The following is a 22,504-nucleotide window of genomic DNA, read 5'->3' as shown; positions in this document are numbered from 1 at the left end:
GCCAGGCAAGCACTGCACCAACTCAGCTTCAGCCCTAGCCGCTGGTCCAGGCAGCCTGGGCTTGACCTCTTCCTACCCTTGTCTCCTGAGTTCTGATTATAGATGTTTGCCGCCACTTGCTTTGTTTGGTGACTCCTGTTATTTTTTTTTTTTTTTTGTTTTTTTTTTTTTGTTTTTTTGTTTTTTGTTTTTTGTTTTTGTTTTTCGAGACAGGGTTTCTCTGTGTAGTCCTGGCTGTCCTGGAACTCACATTGTAGACCAGGCTGGCCTCGAACTCAGAAATCCTCTTGCCTCTGCCTCCTAAGTGCTGGGATTAAAGGCGAGTGCCACCACTGCCCTGGTTCCTGGTGCCACCACTGGCTCCTGTCCTAACTGTCGACTGTGAATGGCCTTGTTCCTGTTGAAGACTGAATATGCCTTCCAACATGTTCTACATGCGGACAGGTCTTGGGTGTGAGCCATGACCTCACAGACTGAGGGAAGACTGAGGAAGGTGTCTTACGGTTTCTATTGCTATTAAGAAACACCATGACCAAGGCAAGTCTTAGAAAGTATTTAATTGGGGCTGGCTTACAGTCTCAGAGTTTCAGTTCATTATCATCATGGTAAGAAGCATGGCAGCATTCAGGCAAATGTGGGGCTAGAAGAGGCTAATTTTTTTTTTTTTTTTTTTTAAAGAACAACATTTAATTAGGGCTGGCTAACAGGTTCAGAAGTTCAGTCCATTATCAAGGTGGGAACATGGCAGCAGCCAGGCAGGCATAGTGTAGGCAGAGCTGAGAGTTCTACATCTTCATCCAGAAGGCTGCTAGCAGACTACTGACTTCCAGGCAGCTAGGAGGAGGGTCTCAAAGCCCACACCCACAGTGACACGCCTACCCCAACAAGGCCACACCTTCTAATAGTGCCATTCCCTGGGCCAAGCATATACAAACCATCACACAGGACAAGCAGGTTTTCAGGAGATGGCTGTTTTTGCTTTAGTGGTAGGGGTTATTGGTGATCTTTCTTCAAGGCTCTACTGTTCCTCAAAGTCAAAGTGACTTCAGGCCTAACACAATGACTGGAGACTTACAGGTGCCCTTTGGAGGTCTAGAACAGGACACCAGAAAAGCTGATAATGAGGTACCTCAGTCACTCTGTGTGCCTTTGGCCCTGAAGGTGGACTGGCTAGGTTAGGCATGCCCACATTTTATGCATACACTCTTCAACTACACAGTCCAACAGGAATGTCTTTCTGCCTCTCTCCCCTTTCAGTGTGTGTGACCTTAAAGATGAAGTCATGTTTCCTGGCTAGTTTACTGTTAGTCTTGTTTTCTGCCCATCAGCTGAAGAGGCTAAATCTTGATCCAAAGGCAGCCAAGAGAAGACTGCTCTTCCACACTGGGCAGACCTTGAACATAAGACCCTGGAGCTCACCCCTACAGTGACATATTTCCTCCACCAAGGCCACACCTCCCTAATAGTGTCAGTGTCACTCCCTGTGGGCCAAGCAAACACATGAGTCTGTGGGGGCCAAATCTGTCAATATACCTAAGTGAGGTAATTACGTTTCTTAGCTCTCCTCGAGTATTCATACTTTTTGTGTGTTTGTTTTTCAAGACTGTGTGTGTATGTCTGTCCTATGGTACACCAGTGGACATCAGAGGACAACTTGAGGGAGTTGATTCCTTCTTACCATGAGTCTGAGTGATTGAAATTAGGTCATTAGGTTTAATAGGAGGCCCTGTTATTTTTTTGATATTGGGTGTCAATTTTTTTGATATTGGGTGTCAATTCATACCTCTGGCTGGCCTAGAATATAGGCCAGGCTAGCCTCAAATGCAAAGTGTCTCTGTCTCTGCCTTCTGAGTACTAGGAGTATAGGCAAGAGCCTCCACACTGGACCCTAGAGTAAGTTTTTAAATGTAAGTCTGGGAGTCCTGGGCTTGTGTGATTCCCCTGCCTCTTGTCTCTTTGAGTAGCTGAGATGCAGGTAGACTACCACTCTGGTTCTGGGATGGTAAATAAGGCAGTTGTGTAGGTCACCAGAACCAATGAGGGTGTGTAGGCTTGGGAGCATGAAGTCTTATCATTGCATCTTCAAACTCCACTTCTGATTAAATGGCTTCTGGCCCAACTTGTGCAGACTACGTCTAAGTCTGGAGGAGGAAAGCCATTCTAACGGTGGGGGTGTTCTCCCAAATTATACAGTGAGGCTCACAGCTTCAGACACATGCTTTTCTCTTGCTTTCTCGGGTTTGGTGCTGGGGTAGAACCCATTAGGCTCCTTATTTCCTTAATACAGCTTTGGCATCTGAAGTGGAGCCTTTTGCTTCTGCTGGGCTGGAGAGGCTGCAAAGACTCAGGATTCTGTTGGGCTTCCTGGGGGCTCCAGTGGGTTGGTGCTGGACTGATCACACAATGGAATAAAAGCAGGGGTCTCATGTGGTGGACATGGAAAGTGGGAGGGTTTCATGACAGGAATTGTTCATAATTTGCCACTGTGAGGATTCTGAACATTTTCCAGTGGTAGAATTGTGAGTAGATAGGTGAATAGTGTTGGGGGGGGGGGTGTGGAGGCACAGGAGTAGGTGGGTACATGGAGGGGTGGGTGGGTGGATGGGGGAGTGGCTGGATGATGGTGGGTGGATAGATGGATGTACTGGATTGATGAGTGGGAGGGTAGGAAGATAGGTTGTATTGATGAGTGGGTGGGTGGATGGAGTGGGTGAATGGGAAGATGGGTTGAGTTGATGAGTGGGCGGGTGAGAGTGATGAATATGATTCTTGTTCAGATGTATGAGCTGGAACAATCATTTTTCTGAAAACTATTTTCCTTTGGAAAGTACACTGTGTAAAAAGGTTTCAAAAACCTCAAATAATTTTATGGCTTATACAATCCACACACACCAGCATCCTGAAGATGGCCAGATGAAAGAGGAAAGTCATACAGTACTGATCTAATTCTGATGCTTTTGGCTCTGGTTGCTCAGGAGCCTCTGAAATCTCTAAGTGAGCTGCAGGATTGGGTGTTTCTTTGTTTTAGAATGTAACTCTCTAAATTCCCCAAGTCACAACAAATATCAAACAAAATGCTATGGGTTTTGCTTAGGTCTCTTCCCTCTGAGTAGACCCTAAGCCATTGGTATCTCAGCTTTCTTTTTGAGGTTTCCTCTTTTGTCCATAGCTTTAGAGTGCTGTGGACAGGCTGTGTAGTCTGGTGGCTTGTGGTGGACAGGCTGTGTGGCACTGTGGCCTTGCTACTTTGATGGTAATCGAAGTGTGTTGAGCTGGAGGCTCTTGAGCGTTGACATGTGGATGTCACTGGATGTCCTGAAACCTGCAGGTGTTTATGGGTCAGTGAGGTCAAGGGTGCTCTGTATAGCTGTCTGGTAGAGGTCTACGTGTGTGCCATCCCTGAAGGGAGCCCATCTGTAGGTATCCAACTTACCTGGAGCAGTACAGCTCTGTTGTAGGTCACAGCCAATAAATCAGCTCTTCCCATCAGCCCTTGTTAAGTCTGGAATATGCTATATCCCAAAATTCTCAACTATGGAAGACTTGATCCCTAGTTAGTGGTATTGTTGAGTGATTTAATCACATGGGCTCTAGCTACACTAGGGAATTAATGATCATTGATAGTTTCCAGCATGGAGACTGAACCCATAGTCTTGAACATGCTAGGAATGTAGTCTCCTCTGAGCTATATACCCAACTTACTGCTGTCCCTTGTCATTATGCTTCAATGGGTTAAATGTGCTTGTCTGTGGCAGCTATTACAGAAAGCTCTCCTGTCCAAAGTCCACACACCTGTCTCGCAGACAGATCGATGCAATCAGCGATTGGCCTTGCCATCTATACATCTTTCAGCCTGACCAGCCGTTCATTAATCCTGATGGCTCTCAGGCACCCTGGCATAATTGATTATTGCTTCTCCTGGAGAACAAAGGAGGCTCATCATCCAAGAATACAGGGATGCCAGCAGGGCCAGGGACAGAGACACTTTGAGAGGCCTGTCTTCCATCCCCTGTCCTTCTCCCAGAGCAGGACTTTGGACCACACAGACACATCATCTAGGACAGTGATACTAGTGGCTGTGTTGGCTTCTCCACTCCATGCTTACTGTGAACTTGCTGAGGGAAGGCACTGCAGATTCATTTGTGCCTGAGATGAACACTCATGAGCTTCCAGGGCTGTGCATGGTAAGATCCTTGCAGCCAGGTTCCAAATAGGAACAAGGGTGGGCAATAGGACAAATTTTGTGGGAGAGCAGAGCCAGGAACACCAGTGAGTAGGTGCAGCCTTGCTCCTCCCAGGTGCTCAGTGGATTATGTGCTGACACACCAGAAGTGAGGCGCTGCTCTGTACTCAGGACGTCTTGGGCTGTCCAAAGAAACACAACAGACTGGGAGTCTCATGTGACACCACTGGAGGCTGTTTTGAGCTTTGAGATCAACATTCCCATCATAGGGTTGGGCATCCTGGGGTCACCTTGCTACTCTCTGCCCACTGTTTGGGTCTAGTTTGTGATGTCATACCTCCACTGTATGTCAGTGCTTCAGCCTTATACAGGGTCTTACTTAATTCTAATTAGCTCTAACCCATCTCCAAGTCCAGTCACCCTGGGCAACAAGGACTTCAATTGTATGGATATTGTGGATATTTAGTTCTAACAATGGAAAGTCCAACAGACCAAGGCCCTGGGGAAGGACCAGGGCTGATGGCTCATGTGGCTGGGATAGCAGGGAGGGAATAGGTCTTGGTGGAAGCAGACTGTGTAGGCTTCATAATTTGCTATGCAGTAGGGGCTTGGCTCCCCCCTCCCCCCACCTTCGGCAAGGTAGAACCTGGGGAGCTCAGGGAAAGAGATGGCATGGTCTAACAAAACAATGGGTGAGGACAGGACCAATTAAGAAGTGGACCAAGCTGGGTATGTTAGCACATACATGCAATCCATGCACTCTGGAGGAGGCAGGAGGACATTGTTCCATGTGTGTCTGGTTTGCCTACATAGAGAAAAACTGTCTCAACAACAAAATAAATGGTTATGCTCATTGCAGGGGATGTGGTGTTCTTTCCAGTCACTATGTTGGTTGGTTTGTGTCAACTTGATAAACCTAGACTTTTCTGGGAAGAGGGAATCTTAATTGAGAAAATAAATGATCTTCTAAGATTGGCTTGTAGGCAAGTCTGCAGGGTATGTTTTTGATGAGTAACTGGTGTGGGAGGGCTCAGTTCACTGTGGGTGCTGCCATCCATGGGCGGGCTCAGCTCACTGTGGGTGCTGCCACCCATGGGCAAGGGAGTCCTGAGTGGTGTAAGCAAGTCAGTACACCAGTGTTCCTTTGTGGGCTCTGCTTCAGTTACTGTCCCTAAGTTTCTGTCCTGACTTCCCCCCCATGATAGACTGCAACCCTGAAGGTGAAATAAAACTCTTACTTTCCCAAAAGATTCTGGTGTTTATCACAGCAGTAGAAACCTAAGTCACATAGGCTTCCCTTTTCATGCGCTGTTTTTTATGCTAGATGAGTGTCCATAGGCCAGTAAGAACTTTGACCTGTCTGCACATCCTGTAGCTTAGGTACCAGACAACACATAGCACGGATGGTGGTGTGGCACATGAACGTTTTGGTATTGGCTCTGCTAAACCCTGACCGGGCTGAGCTCCAGACTGGATGTTCCCTCCCAGTGGGCTTCCTAATGCTTGGTTCCAGATGAAGGGCTGGTCTTACTGTGTGGCCTGTTACTCCTTACCAGTGTGAGTGGACAGCATTTCATGGAGGTGTTGCTGTTCAAATGGGTCCAAGACCTGCAGGGATTAACTCTCTAGGAGGAGAAAGACAAGAAAAGGGATTGCTCCTGAGGGAGTGTGGCAGTTTATTATGACTGATTAGAACAATCATGGCTGTTCAAAAATTGGCGTAGTGAACCTTGAAAAATAGCCTGTCACTTCTGGTGCCAGAGTGACAATAGCTTAGCTTGCCAGGATAACTGGGGTTCACTGTGTGAGGGAGTCTGAATTTGTGCCCTGATCATAAGAGTGACATATATACCAGCATCTGCCCTGATTTAGTCAGAGGCCCCACGCTGAGCCAGATGCTGAAGAGAAAGGCAGGGAGACCTGGAGTCTGCCCATTGTTTGGGTCTAGTTTGTGATGTCATCTGTGGGTAGCTCTAACACAGGCCCAAAGCTGATCCACAGAATGGCCAAAATCTTGGGCTATGATTTCAGGACTGTAAGAACAGCCTTCCATCTTCTCTGGCCCTTGACTCTCAATGGGTAGATGAATGACTCCCATAGGCTCAGATTTGAATGTTTAGTGGCCAGGAAGAGGCACTATCTGAGGAGTAGGAGGTATTGCGTTGGAGGAAATGTGTCACTGCGGGTGAGCTTTGAGGTTTCAAAAGCTCGGTCCAGGCCCAGTGGCTCACTCTTCCTGGAGAATTCTCAGCTACTTCTCTGGCATCATGTCTGCCTATGTGTCATCATGTTTCCCTCCATGATGATCATGGACTAAACCTCTGAAACCAATTACTGTTTATAAGCATTGCTGTGGTCATGGTATCTCTTCACAGCAACAGAATACTAAGACAATGGGGATGCAGGCTGGGAGAGTACTGGGTCAACCTTACCTGCAGATGTGAGAGCGTAACTTAGGATGCTGTTTCAGTGGCTCCTGGCATGCTGTCTGTTGATGTGCTGTCGGAGGGGATCAGGGTGAGTCTGCCAGACTGGCCAGAGCTGAGGACCCTGTGGCCTAGCTCTCACATCCCTGGCCCAATACAGGCAAGGTGTTCTACCTCAGCCTCTTATGCCTGGGTTCTGTTTGCAAGACTGTGAACAACTGTCTTCTGCCCTTGGTGGCAGTGACTGTGCACTTAGCCCCATGCCATATTCCTAGTTCTAGCCTTAAGAACTTGCAGTACACAGATTAGAAGGATGGCTCAGGGTTAAGACTGCTTGCTGATCTTGCAAAGGACCGAAGTTTGGTTCCCAGAACCTGTATCATGCTTCTCACAGCCACCCGTAACTCCAGCTCCAGGGGCTTTAGTGCTTTCTTCTGAGTGGATTCTAAGTGTGCTCCCCTGGTGGGAACTCATGTTTGGAACTGAAAAGCAGGGAAGCCTGTGGTTGGGCAGGCCACAGGCACAGTGGGGTGGCCACTGCTCCGATTTTGTTAAAGCAGGTGTGATGTGCTTGAACAAATGCCCTCTGAAGTGTGTTTACTCCAAAGATGACTGAGGAGACCCAGCCAGTCAAGCTCCTGAGAGCCACTGTTGCTGAGGCCCAGTGGAACAATGTCCATTCATAAACCAACATCTACTTAGCCCTCATAAAGCTCAAGAAACGAACCGGGCGGTGGTGGCGCACGCCTTTAATCCCAGCACTTGGGAGGCAGAGGCAGGCGGATTTCTGAGTTCGAGGCCAGCCTGGTCTACAGAGTGAGTTCCAGGTCAGCCAAGGCTACACAGAGAAACCCTGTCTTGAAAAACAAACAAACAAACAAAAAAAAAAAGCTCAAGAAACACCAAGGAAGTGGGTGTGGAAAGAATTTGAGTTGATAAAGGGGTGGAGCACTGTGTAGCCTCTTCCTTTGAAGTGAACTACAGCTTCCTGGAGGAACAGCTCCAGTGTAACTAACTTGCTATGTTCATGAGACCCCCCTCCTCAAGGTTACACAGTAGTAACAACAGCTGGAACAGGAGGCTGGCCAGATGAGCTGCCTCTAAGTTCTGCAGGGGCTCCAGAGATGCAGCTTTTGGCAGTCCCCACCAAGGAGGGGCCTTTTTAGCATCTTTAGGTATCCATGCTCCTGTGTGTGGGCCCCTAAACTCACTGCTTCTCTAAGTCAAGTCTTAGGTAAGACCATTTGGTCTGTTATCTGTGCCACATCTGAGGTTTTTGCTCATGTCTCCCCAGGAAATAACACAAGTGCTTTTAACTTTATTACAGACTTGAAGAGCCAGCAGTTTTGTTCTGTGCCACAGACATATTGTTTATGGAGCTGGGGTAGAACCCAGGCCCTCAGCACATGAGGCACAAATTGTGCTCGGCTGCATCCCACAGCCGTGTGTCCTGCCTTTAAAATGAGTGTTTTCACATGACTTAGGAAAGCTGGGTACCCAAAACCATTTTTAGGTCCTTTACATTTTGCAAGTGGAAAAAAATGTACAAGCATTAAGCAATTCTGCCTTCCAGGCACACAGGAGCGCAGAGATGCTGTGCCAGCCTGTGATGCTTCATGCCCCAGCTGTGTTCTGAGTGAGCTGAATAATCAAAGCAATGCTTTGGTTTGGGATATGGAGGAAGGAAGACAATGAACTGTGATCATTTAGGTCTATAGTGAGAAGAAGCAATATTATATTACCAAACGAGTATTCAGAAGTGAGGAAAGAGCAAGTTAGCTTCCGTGAACAAATCAAAGGAACCCCAAGTCCTGGTATTTCCCAATTCTTAATGCCATGCATATGGTCCACCTTCACCAACAGGCAGTGTTGTGCAACTGCATGGTAGGCAGGTCAGTGGGTCTGAGAGTAGCCCAGCCTAAGGCATGCCCTATATACCCATCAAATGCTTTTACTGATCCATCAGCTCAAGTGTCTTCAGGGTACAGAGACCTGGAGAGAACTAGGCCAGCTTCAGGCACTGTGTGTTGAAGCTGTCCCCTTCTTTGCTAGCTACGGCCTCAAGTAGGCTCTGCTTCTTCTGCATGCTCCTTGAGGACTCCAGCTCATACATGGTGGTCAGGTTGAAGAGCACGCTCTCGTGCAGGTAGTGCTTGGGGTCCTGCTGCACCATAGCCTCCAGCTGCCGCAGGGAGTCCTTGAGCTTTCCCAGGTAAAGCAAACACACAGCAGCATTGTTGTTGGCCTGGAGCAAAGGACACGTGCTCAGGGTGGCACAGACACAAGCCTGCCTGCTCTTGTGGTCCCTGGTCCCCATGTCTCACCAGCCCCTTGGCAGACCTCTTTAGCTACTACAGGCCAGGCCAAAATGTAGAGAGGCCGTGGGATACCCAATCTGCATGTCTTACCACTGCATTTGTTGGGTCCATCCTCAAAATCTCTGTGAAGAACTTGTGAGCTTCTGCAAAGTTATTCTGGCCGAGGTACAGAAAGGCTCTGCAATGTACACAACAGATAAAGCAGTGAGCACAGGAAAGCCAAGGGTGCCCACCAGCCAGGGTGGGTCTCACCATGCACCATGGACACACCAGGCACGCACATCAGAGTGAGTCGTGCGCTCTCAGATGGAGGCAGTGGCTTTATTGTTGACGAAATATTAGACTCACTGGCAAGTCTGCCATCCAGGTTCTAGTCCAGATGCAGTAGCTCCAACCAAGGTTACTTCCTGTCTTAAAAACTGACCCCTGCACTATGCTCACTTTCTTGTGTGGTGGTGGTAGGGGGGCAGGTTTGTCCTGATGGCCACACACTCATGATCTTGTGATATGTGACTCAGGAAAGCTAATCTGAGACCAGCTCTACTAGGAGCCCCTGACGGCAGGTGTGACACACTGGTGTAACCGAAAAGAAGCTCATGCTCTGAAGACTGGTTCACAGGAGTAAGGAACAGGACTGCGATTCCAGAAGAACAGCAGGCTCCCTGGTCCTGGGTCTCAGGAGTGAGGACGGGACAGTCAGGCAAACTGTGGGCCAATGAGATGGCTCAGCAGGTTGAGTCTCCTGCTGTCCATGGAATTCTGAGTTCAGCTGCTGGGGCTCGTGGGTGTCAGAGCCAACTCTCCACTGTGGTCCTCTAAGCTCAGCATGCATGCGTATATGCACACCCACAAAGTAAATAATTAGAAGATATTTACCTGTTCATTAAAACCATTATTTTACCCTGCAGTCCATCCAACTTCTGAGTTACTTTCTCAACATCTTGAAAATATTTTTCAGCTGTTCTTATGTCTCCAATCTGCTTTAACAAAGTTATCCAGTCAGTTTAGCTGACAGGTTAAAAGAGATGTAAATGTAAAAATCACAGTTGTTCCCAGTATCATGTCAGAATAGAAGTTCCCTGTATGTCATACAGGGGATCCCAGAGCCCACCCAGTGAGCAGGAGACATTTAAAGACAGTCTCAGGTTAACATCCAGTAATACAATCAAAACGGCCCACCCAAAGTGTCTGGTGCTTCTTGTCTCTGACGGGGAATTATGTTGACATGAATGTCTGGTTCAAGTCTTACAACTTAGCAGCTGTGCCCCCGAGAATAAACTCTGGTGTAGCACTCAATAAAAACAAACTTTGGTAAAACACAACAGGCCTAAGTAAATTTCTGAGATTATTTCTGGCTGGGGACAAAGTAGTTCCCACTAGCTTGTCAATTTCAAAGTAATATTTTGACCAAATAATATAGAATCCTACTATAAAAATAAATGAACAGACCTACTAGTACCCTTTGTGAGGAAACCATCAGCCTCCTTAAACAAAGCAGGGCCCCTTGGGGTAGGCGCCCAGGGAGATGAAGGGAACTCATACTCTGAGGCGAATGAAGTTTGGACTCTCCCTCTAACACCTCATCCCTGGCTCTCCATCAGTGCTGGGGAAGAGTCGGGAAGCCATGGGGCTGAGTGGGATGTGCAGGCTCTGTCTGTGCTTTTCTGTTGCCTTAAGAATGAAGGGAACCCAGTGCTCTAAGGCAGGCTTGTAATGAGAAGTGGAAGACATAAAGGGTCCTGTTGTACAGCAACTTCACACACCGGTAAGAGGCAGACAAATGATCTGTGTTCAGGGCCTGCCTGAAGGACACTAACAAAAGTCCCATGAGATACCATCTTTTGACCTCACTGTGCCTTATTATAATAAACATCCTGTTTGCCTCCTAATATCTGGAGGATCTCTGAGGGACTGAGCTATATGAGTTATTGATTTTGGTAAAGTCTATTTTATGTATCAGGAGGCTTAGCTTAGTCTCGCTTTCTCAGCCTGGTGGCTCTCCCTTTTGGCAGCATCTTGTGAGTGGGAACACCCTTGGGTTGACTTCTGCCTTACGTTGTATGTTGGGAATCAGTGCTCTGGGAAGCAGCTCACCAACTATTTATCTGCAGGCTTGATTTTGGAACCAGAGTGATTCTAGAGTACGTACCCAGGGGAGGGCAGCACAGGGGAGACAGAGCCTGAGGTCCCACACTGCTTTAGTAAGCAGCAGGGGGTGATGGACATTTAGTATGACTACTGTATCCCAGCCTGGGGAGGCAGAGTCCCCTGGCTCTCTGCACTGACCTGGGCTCCACTCAGCAACAGGTATGGGGGAGGGGTAAGTGGAAGGAGCTCTCCCTAGTTTGGGCGCATCACCCTGGCTGAGTCGGGGATGAGCGGCAGCCCTGGTTGAAAAACTCCAGCCCTCTCACTGATGTTCTTGAATAGACATCTCCCCTTTGCTATTTGTCCCTATCACTTCTAGCCACTCAATGGCTCAGAAAATAAACAAGGAAAGTTTTTGTATTTCCTGGGGAGGGGTTGACATCTTTGCAAGCTGGAGGCCATTCCCTTCTAAGCAGTTTTCCTGAGTCTGACTGCTGGTTAATGAGCTGCATGCATACAATACAGATATTTAATGTGATGTCTAGGACATATTAGGGTGTACAGCGCCACCTGTCAGGTATCCGTGGGCCACTGTTCCCCTCCTGCTGCTGCTCATGGCTGCACTTTGAACTGGCCACCCCCATCTGCTCTGCTGCCTCTGCTCTGACATGTTCAGGCTTCTGCTGCTCCTCCCCACTGGGATCCACCCCCTGGCTCCCTGCAGTCCCCAGAGGGTCTTCCTGCCTCTCCAGTGAACTCTGACAACCATAGGTCTCTGGCTCTGAAGTCAAGTGGTCATGAGTATCTTCTTGTTCTGCTCTGGACAGCAGAGCTGCTTTCACACAGTGGCTTCCATTTACTGCACTTCCATTGTGGTTCAAAAGCTATCTTGCTGGTGTGAGTAATGACCTCCCAAGACCCACGTGAAAAGAGCCGGAGGGGCAGAATCTGAGCCAGAGAGAAATAACTTCAAAGGATGAATGCTGCAGATGTCCAGAGACTGGATTACTTTGCTCTGCTTTTGGACTGTCTGAGAAGCTCCTGGATACAGGCAGCTCCAGCCTTCTGTGAACAGGCTTCCTCAGTGTGGAATCCTTCTCATGTCTACTTCCCTCCCCTAGCCACTCTCCACCTGCTTTCTGAGCAGAAGGCACACATGGTCTGCAGGATGCTGTGTGTTGACAGTGACATCCACCATTTCAAATATGCAGATGCACCTGGCCTCTCTGAAGGCTGGCAGGGAGTGTGGGGAGGAGGCAGTCAAGCCTGTGGGGACAGGCAAAGGTGTTAAGAGTTCTCTCATATCTGGGAACTAAATAAAAAATAATAAAAAATAAGCCATTTATTGCGCGGCATGCTTGAGCTGGGTTCCCAGCTGTCACACAGTCAACACAGGTGACCCCTGCTCACAGCCAGACTTGCTCTATGTCCATCTCAGAAAGAATAAAGACTGCTCTTCAGAATAAAAGACCCTGAAGAATTACAACAGGGGGTTTGTGGCCAGGATACAGCAGAGGCTAAGGGAGAGGCATGTGCCTCATGTTTGTTAAGGCTCTCTTCCTCTGTGGTCCAGCAATTGTGGGCATGATAAAATGATGGCTCACCTATCCTAGGTCACAAAGCATTTTAGAAAAACCTTAGAAACAAGTGTAAGTCCAAGTGAGAAGCCCACAAAGAAGGTGCACAGCAGTGTTCAAATCTACCTGTGCAAGGTCATCTAGGAAGCCACTGTCTGTCACTGACTTCATCTTGGTTGGTGCAGTCCATCCATGATGTCACCAGCCTTTCCCACAGCCCTCTGCACTTTGTCTGTTGTAAAGCACTTCTAGTTCCACACTTTAGCAATGTATAGAAAATGCCTCGCCCTGTTTGCATCAGTGTCTACTTCTCAGGACGTAGGTGTACATGCCCACATTTGGCTTCACTCACTCAGAGAGACAAAAATGGCTGTAGAGGGGCTCACTGCTTACTCGTCAGGGTGGGATGACCATGTATCTTAGGCCTGGCCATGTCATGCTGGTGAGGATCTGAGCCTGCTGGGATGGCTGCAGAGGGAGGCTGCTCCTCTTTCTCACTGAAGACTGGCCAGTTACTACTGTGCACTGAGGGCAGAAGAACAGGTGCAAGATGCAGATGCCAGCACCACGCTGCTTACAGGCCAAACTCAACAGTGCCCAGGAATCTTGGCCTTGAAGATCTGCTTTCTTTGGGCTCTGATTCCTTGGCCTAGTGGATACCACATCTCTCGTTTGGAGCAGTATGTCCTGAGGACTGTACCCCTCCTTTGCATTGGATTCTGAGATGGAGCACGGGCCTGTAGCAGTTCCTAATGCTGAACGGCCTAGCCCCCCTCCCAGCAAACCTACTGCTCTTATGTTTCGCCCTTTCTCTAGCTACTGAGGGTACTACTACTCCTCTTTGCTCCCGGGGGCAGCACTGGCGGAAACCTGTACCACCCCTTGCTTTCAACACCAAGGAGCCAGGGGCCTCCTCTGATTTGTAGAACACATTCAAGATGGAGCCAGAGAAACAGCTCCAGTTCAGTAATTAAATCAGTCTCATCCCATAAGCATTCCTTATGTAATGTTTTTTTCACTGTGGAAATATGGTCTATGAGGGATACTTATCCTTGGGGCCACTAGGGCCCCCAAAATATTCTCTGCACAAGTACTTTTAGTGTTCTCAGGTATGTATGCAGATGGTCCTCTCCTGTGTTCTGGGTCCTCCATGCAGGAAAGCCCTGCTAAGGAGTCAGGGAATATAGAACTCTAGTACCCATGAGTTCCAGACTCCCACATGCCAGGAAGGCACTCAAGCTACAGATTCTGTTAAGGTGTGATGGCCATGCAGGCTGCAGAACACTGTGAGGTCGGTCATGAGTATGGCAGTGCTTGACTCCTGTGGCCATGTGCCTGTGTGGGTGGGCTCTCTCCTCTTGCCATTAGCTGTTCTTAACCCACCCACTTCTTTAGAACCCACCACTTCTTTAGAGCTGCTCAAGGGACAAACACACAAGGCCCATATCCTGGCAGCCCGCTGTGGGAGCTCATGATCCTGGAACTGACAAGAAGATGTACCAGATATTAGAGAGCCTCTGCATTTACTGCAACCCATGTCACTTGAGTGTTCCCTCAATACAGCAGCTGCAGTTAGCAGATGACCCCAACTTCAACAGGACAGAACACAACACAACAGAATCATCGCAAAGAACACCTTAACGGTCACATGAATTTGAACTGAAATAGTTCCTTACTACTGCCTGTTTGTATAAGTTCTGAAGTTCAGAAATCCCAGGCACCTTTACTGCTATACTCAGCTGTTGGCTGTTAACAGCATGGCCAGTACCTGGAGGAGAATTCGGCCAATACCACTCAGCAGCTGTGGCTCCTGCTCCGGGTAGTACTTGATCACTGTGAGGTAGGCGTCTACAGCCAGCACGTAGTCCTATGGTAAGAGACCAAGAGCATGTAGTGAGCTGGAGAAGCTGTGCCGCTCTTTGCAGTTCATCATGGACCAAGGATACACACACAAGAGCTGTGGAGACAGCAAGCCAGTACAGGACCCCTCCCGCCTGCAGTGCTGGGACTGAGGACTCTGACTTCTGTGGAACACACGTCCTTCTGTTATCACAGGGTTCTGGACCTAGAATCAGGCCTGAAGGCTGCATTTTGCTCCCACTTTCTAAGCAGAAGCCAAAGGTCCCCACATTTGGTCCCTCCCTCTTTTCTGGCAGTTGTGGTAAGGACTTGGTAGTTCTGCACCATCTCATCCTCCAAGCACATAAGCCACACTTTGAAAGTATCTCAAACATTCTCTGTACTCAATATTGCGGTGAAATGTCTGTATTGAAACGACCCACACATCAACTTTGCTATGACAGTGAGGGCATATGAATATCACTGCATCCTACAATGACGTAGTTACTGCTGCTCTATAGAGACAGGGGTACAGAGGCACTGAAGGTGCTGTGGGCTTGGTGTCTGCATCCTGAAGAGCTTTGTCTTCAGTGCTTCAGCTCCCTGTATCTTCCTGGCGGCAGCCTCACACCACCCCTGCCTGCAGCCTTGAGGCAAAGTCTGTCTACCACCCACCTCGGGTCCATTTTCCACTTTTGGTCCACAATACAAAATGGTATGAGATGAGTGCTGTCTATCACAGGGTTCAAAGGTGAGCTCCTCCCATACCCTCTGTAGTTGAGCAAGCTTTGTGGTAAGAGCCATGCCAAGCATTTGTTTCCTCTCAGTTACAGCATGTGGTGACCAGTCTAAGGCCAGCACTGCTGATTTCCTCCTAACCATAAAATTCTGGAAGGTATTTCATTTCTCTATTCTAAACTTTAAGTTTCCTCCAAACTGGGACTACTGCTACTGAGCTTGCTAATTGGGAGGTTATAAAGACAGACGACAAGTAAAATTCCAGTTTGGCAGGGGAAAAAAAAAAGAAGACTCTCCAGTCTGGTACCTTCAAGTGCAGCTCGTTAAAACTAATTTTATTCAAGGCCTGATGCTCACAAGGAGCCAGACCACACATGCCTTGATTTCCTCTCCTACCACGTTTTGCTGCCTGTCACTGCTGCCCAAGCCCAGCCTGCCTTAATCCTCATTGTGCCAGCAGGTGCACGTGTGAGTGTGTGCAGGTGCACGTGTGTATGTGTGTGCATGTGCCATGAGGTGTCAGAAGAGAAGGCTTTTGACAGTTCCACTGCCTTTGGGAAGTCAGGGTCATGGCTGAGAGGCCATACCATCCCTGTGCAGATTGTGGACCTGTTTTCAGTCCAGGGGTCTAGGTCACTGCACAGATTAGCAGCAGCCAGTCTTACTTCCCTCAAGAGGGTCACAGCTCCTTAGATCCATCCTGGTGTCTTCCTCTAACCTGGTATGTACCCTTACATTTGATTTCAGTGAGCAAAGGGGCAGACTGTGCCAAGTCACAGTGCTGCATCTGATTATAGGCCATCTTGACCTGGGCTCCATTCTGCTTCTGATGGACAGCTGTGGACAGGGCCAGGGTAGGAGCATGGAGGGCCAGTATGCCTCAGTAGCAAGCCCTGCTGGGATCCTAGGCTTTTTGATTGACATTGTTGCCTTTCCAAGTTGCCTGGGGTCAGGGGTACATGTTATTGAGGATGGCCCAACAGAAAAGAAACAGGCTATAAGTATACCCATTATATATAGCCTTTTTTTTTTTTGGTTTTTCCGAGACAGGGTTTCTCCTTGTAGCCCTGGCTGTCCTGGAACTCACTCTGTAGACCAGGCTGGCCTCGAACTCAGAAATCCACCTGCCTCTGCCTCCCAAGTGCTGGGGTTAAAGGCATGCGCCACCACTGCCCAGCTATATATAGCTATTTTTGAGACTGAGTCTTATTGTATAACTCAGCACAGCCTGTAACTAACTATACGGACTCAGTTGGTCTTGAACTCTCAAGAGATCCATCTGCTTCTGTCTTCTATGTTGGGATTAAAGGTGTGTACCACCATGCCCAGCTTTGATAGGATTTTACAGCTCTCCTAAGAGGCAGGGTAGATCCACAGGTTTGGGAATGATGAGAGAAAGCAGCAGCAGAGAAGGGATTGTCAGGCAGGTGCCAGCAGCATCGGTGTTAGCATATGTCGACAGGCCTAGGGTTAGGGCAAGCTTGTGAGAGGGAGTGTTTAGGGCTGCTGCTGAGGACCGTCTAGTTGGTTACTAGTCAATGAAATCACTTATTCTGGGAACCTGGAGGGCAGCTGACAACAGCTTCTTGGAGAGTGCCCACTCTACTCTTCTGACTACACCAGCTTGCCCTTGAATAGAAATAAAGACACTTAGGTGTGGGCAAAAGCATTCTTGCTTGACTTGCACCTAAAAACTGTACTGGCTGAATGACTGTTAAATCATATTAATGGCTGTTCTGTTGCTGACAAAGGCTTTATATAGTGTGACCTAAGCAAAGAGGAGGTACCCTGTGTGTGGCAGGCTCTTCCCCATAAAAGAGAGGCTACAACAGCCAGAATGTTGTGTGGGAGGTATAGGGACGTGAAGCTGAAGCGTGTCCAGGTTCACTCCAGTGGCACAGGTATCTTAAGGGTACTGTGAGACCCAAGGATATCACATTTATGAACAGAGGGTTTTGTCTTGCAAGTGAGTGTTCCTGGAAACATTGTGGGATGCTCATAACTGGAACATATGAGCAAATTTATCATTAAAAGGCTGATTAATTAGGTCATTGTTAGCTGGCACACAGGCACCAGCTATGCAGTCCAGCTCTTGTGGCAATACTGGTTGTGTCCACTAGATGGCAGCAGAATGCATGTGCTTGCACTCACTTTCCTTACTTACTCCTTTAACTCATGAAAATCAAGATTAAACCAAACTTTTAATTTAAATTACATCCACTGTGGAAGTATTTTTGATGCATGATAATCTGTCCTGTACTGAGTCTTGGGTGATTGGGATGCCACAGGCAGACGTTTGGTGCCTGTGCCTACATTACTGGTGGTTATCACCACTGCAGTGAAACAAAGAAAAGCATTTTTGTTACACTATTTTCTAACACAGCATCTCAGAAATGCAAGCTGAGTGCCCTGCAGCAGAGCAGTGACTTCCTCCCTGAGCATCTTCAGCTTGTGGCTAGGCACCACCAGTGTTGTAAGCCTAAGAAGGCTTGGCAACCAACCAAGACTCAGTCTTCCAGGAGACGCTGGATGCTCACTGTGCCTCCTAAGGTTGCCACTGGCCACAGCAGTGCTGAGAGGCAGACCTGTACAGGGGCAGTGGGACAGAAGGAAGCGGGCCTTCCTCTGCAATGATATCACCAGGGAGGCCGAGGAGGGGAGAGACCAGAACACAATGGCCCTACAGGCAACAGAGCATGTGCAAACATGTCAGGCACAGACTTTCTAAAAGCTGTAATGTGTTCTAAAGTAGGAAAGAGCTGGGAGGTCGAGAGCTGAAGAGACTTTAGGAAACCCATGCTTCCTGTGTCAAGGTCACCTACCACATGAGCCTGTCTACACCCAATGTCACATGTCACACTCTGTAGAGGTGCAGAGGATGCACACTGTCTATCGCTGGGCTGTGGCCACACACTTTTCTGCCAGATCCAAGGAGGTGGCCACGTGGAGGGCTGCCAGTCCAGCTCAAGCGAGGAGCACGCTTTTCCACTTGGTAACCTGCCCGCTGGCGGCCGCTGTCAGGGCAGGATGACCTTGGCTGTGGGAGGAGTGATGAGCTGTCTCACCACAGCTCGGAAGGTGTTAACAGCGTTGCGCTGGGTGTCTGCTGCTGACAGACTCTGTGGCAGCTTCAGTGCCTGCAGCTGGCAGCAAGGCCGCCAGCTCTGTGGCAAGCCACCCGTGCCCAGGGCGGGAGGCAAGCCAGGCATGGGACGTATTTGAAATGAGACAGAGGCCTGAAACCATGGCTGCCTGCACTGGCAGGGATTGTGTGTAGAAGAGACTGGGCTCCCTGATTCACACTGGCTCCTCAGGTACAAAGCTCGGGGTGAGCTCCTCACAAGTGGTTCTGGTGGGAAAGCCTGCCTTCAGATGTCAAAACTGTCAATGATTTAAAAAAAAAAAATGAACCTCATACTAAAACAAGCAGAACAAAGGACACTTTTCTGGATGGAGTTCAGAGGAAAACAGGGGCGGAATGAGCAGTTTTAATTAGACCATTTAGACCTAGGCCCGCACAATTAAATGCAGTAATATAAACTGTTTTCTGTGGGAATTTTAAAACGACAAGTTAGGCCCCCGAGTGTGAGTGAACTCCACTGAGCAGTCTAGGCCATGATGAAGTCTGCCAAGGCCCATGGCTCACTTCCTTGTCAGGCCTGTCGGAACACACAGCACCTTCCTGCAGCCTCCAGCTGATACTTGTCTGCTAGAACAAGGAGCTCTCCAGCTCAGCCGCCCACATACCTTCATCAGGAGCAGACAGTTTGCCATGGAGTACAGCACACGGCCCAGACGAGACCTCCACAGCTGAACAGAGGCTGCAGGAGAGAGAGGTGTGAGTGTGCACAAGCAAGCATGCTCCTGCGAGCTGGCAACTGCTGCACCCTGGGTGCTGAAACAAAGCCCCCACCTCCCTGCCTACCCCACCAGGTCTCACCAAGAGTGTTTTATTCACCATACGCTGCACCAGAGACAGAAGACAGTGTTCTCAGTGGGATGCCCAGAGTGGGCTCCCATGAGACTATCTGCACAGATGCAGCAAGAAACATAGCCCAGCTCAGACAGAAGACCAAGCAGTAACCAGGAGCCCACTTGTAAGTCACAACCCTCAATGTGTGAACATGTCTGACACAGAGCACATACACTGCCCAAGGTGGAGGCTGACACATGCATATCCTGATTGTGTCCAGCAGCTGTGGAGAGGCTGGGTTTGGAGGCAGTTTTAGTCCCTACAGCCTGGAACTGACCTTTAGTTTCAGATGGAAGTAACACTGGTCTGCCTTTCTCACAGGCTTTACTGAAGGTGGACACTGGTAGTAGCCACAAAAGCGCTCCATGAGAGGACTGAAGCACTCCCAGTTGCAGACAGGATAAGTCCAGTACCCACGGCTATGGATGCCAACAGACAAGTGAACAATACACCTCTGCTCACATCTGATGCTGGCCATCTCCTGGTTCAGCACCTTCGCTGACCCTCTCTTCTTTGGTTTTCAAACTGGCCCTCTGTGAACCCGCTGTGCTTGGAGTGATCCACTCACAGACGTGTGAAGTGAGGGGAGGGCTGACGGATGGTTCTTGAGATCGTCAGGAATAAGAGCTGAGCTGGGGACTATACTGCTTGCATCAACTAGGGCAAGCATATACATCCATACCTTTGGGTCTTCGAGCCTAGTTATCAGCAGGATATACTCATATAAATGTACACACGCACACACCATGTCACACATGCATACACCACATATCAATCACCCACACAACACACATACACACCTGACCCTTCAACTCTAGGGAATCATGAACTCTCTGAAAGGGGATGGCTCCTTGCTTGTGTATTGAGAATGCTATAGCCAGAATAACTGCTATGGTAGAAATGTGTACACGGAGTTCCCATACTGGGATATAATCCCTAAAGCCGTATTTTGATGGTGTCTGAAATAGGGGGTCCTTGGAAAGGCACTGGGAGGTTAGGTGAATTCCTGAGGTGAGGCCTTATAATAGCATTGATTTTATTTATTTATTTACTATTACTATTATAATTTATTATTAATTTTTTGTATTTTTGAGACAGGATTTCTCTGTGTAACAGCCCTGCCCGTCATAGAACTTAGTTTGTAGACTAGGCTGGCCTTGAACTCACTGAAATCTGCCTACCTCTGTCTCCCAAGTGCTGGGATTAAAAATGTGTGCCACGGTGCCTGGCCTCACTGGTGGTTTTATAACACAGCTAAGAAGATGCTTCCTTGTCTCATCATGTGATGCCCACTTCCTATAAAAGGCAGACCTCACCACATGCCAGTACCATCTCATGGGCATCTAGGACTCTAGAACCGTGAATCCAGTACAACTCTCTCCTTCATAAATTAAGCAGATTTGGGACAGCAAATGGAAAGAGACTGAGACATGATCTTCTTAGAGGCTGATCTGCCCCTGCGGTTCACCATGTGTCTATAGGTGATTGCTAAGGTACCACAAAAGATTGGGATGTTCAGCCACTGACAGTTCACACTGTGGCCCACTTCCCCTCCTGCCAAGCAAATCAGTCCAGGCAACTAAAAAGTCCCCAGTGTACCAAGGGGCTGGGTTGGGCTGTCCTCAGCCCATTTGTATTTCTCATCATTGGGTAACACCCCATGTTCTTTCTCTCATCTACTCAGAGTAGATGCTACAGGGGAAGCAGGCCAAGGGACCATTCACTGTTGGGTGAAGAGTGGGGTCAACTATATAGTCGACCCTTGCATACCTGAGCCAGTGGTGTTCAGAAGGGCAACAGAAGGGCAATACTCACCTTGCCTGCTTTCCTGGGTGACGCTGCTCAGACCACCATCTTCAGCTAAGCCTTGCTCCAAGTTGGCCAGGATCTGCAGCCATTTCAAACAAGGACAACACAGCTGTAAGTGGATTTGCGGCTACACTGTCATATATTTCAGACACAGCAAATGTCTCTGGGTGAAACCAATCAAGCAAGGAATGTTTGCAGAGACGCGTCTTTTGCATTGCGATGTCTACCATGAGGTGACAAGAAGAGCAGGCCCCACTCTCTGGCGGAAGGTGGAATTTAGGCTTAGGACGCTCAGAGCCTTCTCAGACACTGCACACAGTGGGCATTCAGTTTTCCTTTTCATGAGAAGAAGCATCAGATGTGCTGCACACAAGACTGATCAACTTCTGTGGGCACATCAGCCCTTCAGGGTGCCTTCCTCCAGGGTACCACTGACAGCAGAGGGCACCTACAGCCTTTCCTTGAGCACTGGGTACATTCTGTGAAGCTGTCACTTTGCATAGTTTTTTTTTGTTTGTTTTTGTTTTTGTGGTTTGGTTAAAACCTTTCCATTGTTTCATTTGTATTTGGGTTTTCCTTGAAAGAAAAGCTGCTATGGTCCCTGTGATGTGGGGAAAAGATTTATTATTATTATTATTTACTTTGAAGGGCAGGGTGAGAATATGTGTTAAGAGTAAAGACTATGTTAGGAGAAGAGTGAAGATAATGTTAATGGAACAGGTTCTCATGCAGTCTGTCTGCTCTGTGGAAAACCCTGCTTTCTTCCCACTACCTGCTGGGTGACATCACCCCAGTGGCTAACCCCAGGAGCCAGGGAGGCAGTGAAGACACCACTGCGTGTCCTTTCTCCACTCATCCATGTCTCACTGGGCACCCTCTGTAAAGTCATTATTTTGTATAAGCAAGAGAACAATTAGCTGTGGACTGTGGGGCACATGGCTGTGACCTCTGAGAGATGCAGGGGACAGACGCAGGGTTAAAGACTGTGACCTTGGAGAGAAGTGAGCCAGAGCCAACCAGGTCAAATGGCATTTCCCAGCTAATTTGTCTTCTGATAAGTAATCGTGAAGGCAGAAACTGACAAGGGAATAAAGTCTTAATCCCCTCAGGCTAGAGTGGAGGGAGCCAGAAAGAAAGGGAAGGGATCCCGGACAGCAGAGGGCACCAGCATTCAGGACTGAGTCCAAGAGCTCAGTGAACTAGGACAAAGGCTGGCATTTAGATCTAGGGAAAAAACTACACACAACAGGAAAGGGGGCACTTCTTTGGGTCTCAGGGGTGTGCGAGGGTCTATGTGCACAACTGTGTTCCAGGCCTACCACACCATGTATCTCAGAATATACCCAATCTCTGTACTAGGCATTCAGGGCTGGGGGAAGCCTGCATCTATGGAGCCCTGGAGAGCTCAGCCAGCACCCACTGGGAGGGTGGAATCTGCCTGCTGTTCTGGCTCTGAAGGAGAAGTGGGGTGCTTCAGAGGAGCAACAACAGAGAATCAGGGAACAAGGAGGGGCTTCCCACTGCAGTGTATGAGGTGGCACAAATGGAAGCTA

General features: G+C 48.6%; 1 protein-coding gene across 4 annotated transcripts in view; it reads right to left on the bottom strand.

The window, feature by feature from the left end:
• Positions 1–8,322: 8,322 nt before the first annotated feature.
• Trappc12 (trafficking protein particle complex subunit 12) overlaps positions 8,323–22,504 on the bottom strand; it is a 61,546-nt gene continuing 47,364 nt past the window's right edge. For all 4 annotated transcript variants that reach the window (XM_034514278.2, XM_076942045.1, XM_076942046.1 and 1 more), the window contains exons 7-12: positions 20,958–21,030; positions 18,917–18,990; positions 14,361–14,459; positions 9,804–9,904; positions 9,018–9,105; positions 8,323–8,854 (exon numbers count right to left, since the gene is read on the bottom strand). In XM_034514278.2, the coding sequence (XP_034370169.1) occupies positions 8,612–8,854; positions 9,018–9,105; positions 9,804–9,904; positions 14,361–14,459; positions 18,917–18,990; positions 20,958–21,030 (678 nt within the window). In that variant the 3' untranslated portion in view covers positions 8,323–8,611. The remainder of the gene's footprint in view (positions 8,855–9,017; positions 9,106–9,803; positions 9,905–14,360; positions 14,460–18,916; positions 18,991–20,957; positions 21,031–22,504) is intronic.

Source organism: Arvicanthis niloticus, chromosome 11 (assembly GCF_011762505.2).
Source record: "Arvicanthis niloticus isolate mArvNil1 chromosome 11, mArvNil1.pat.X, whole genome shotgun sequence".
NCBI lineage: Eukaryota > Metazoa > Chordata > Mammalia > Rodentia > Muridae > Arvicanthis > Arvicanthis niloticus.
The sequence above is the reverse complement of the archived record's forward strand: the minus strand, read 5'-3'. Positions and strand labels throughout refer to the sequence as shown.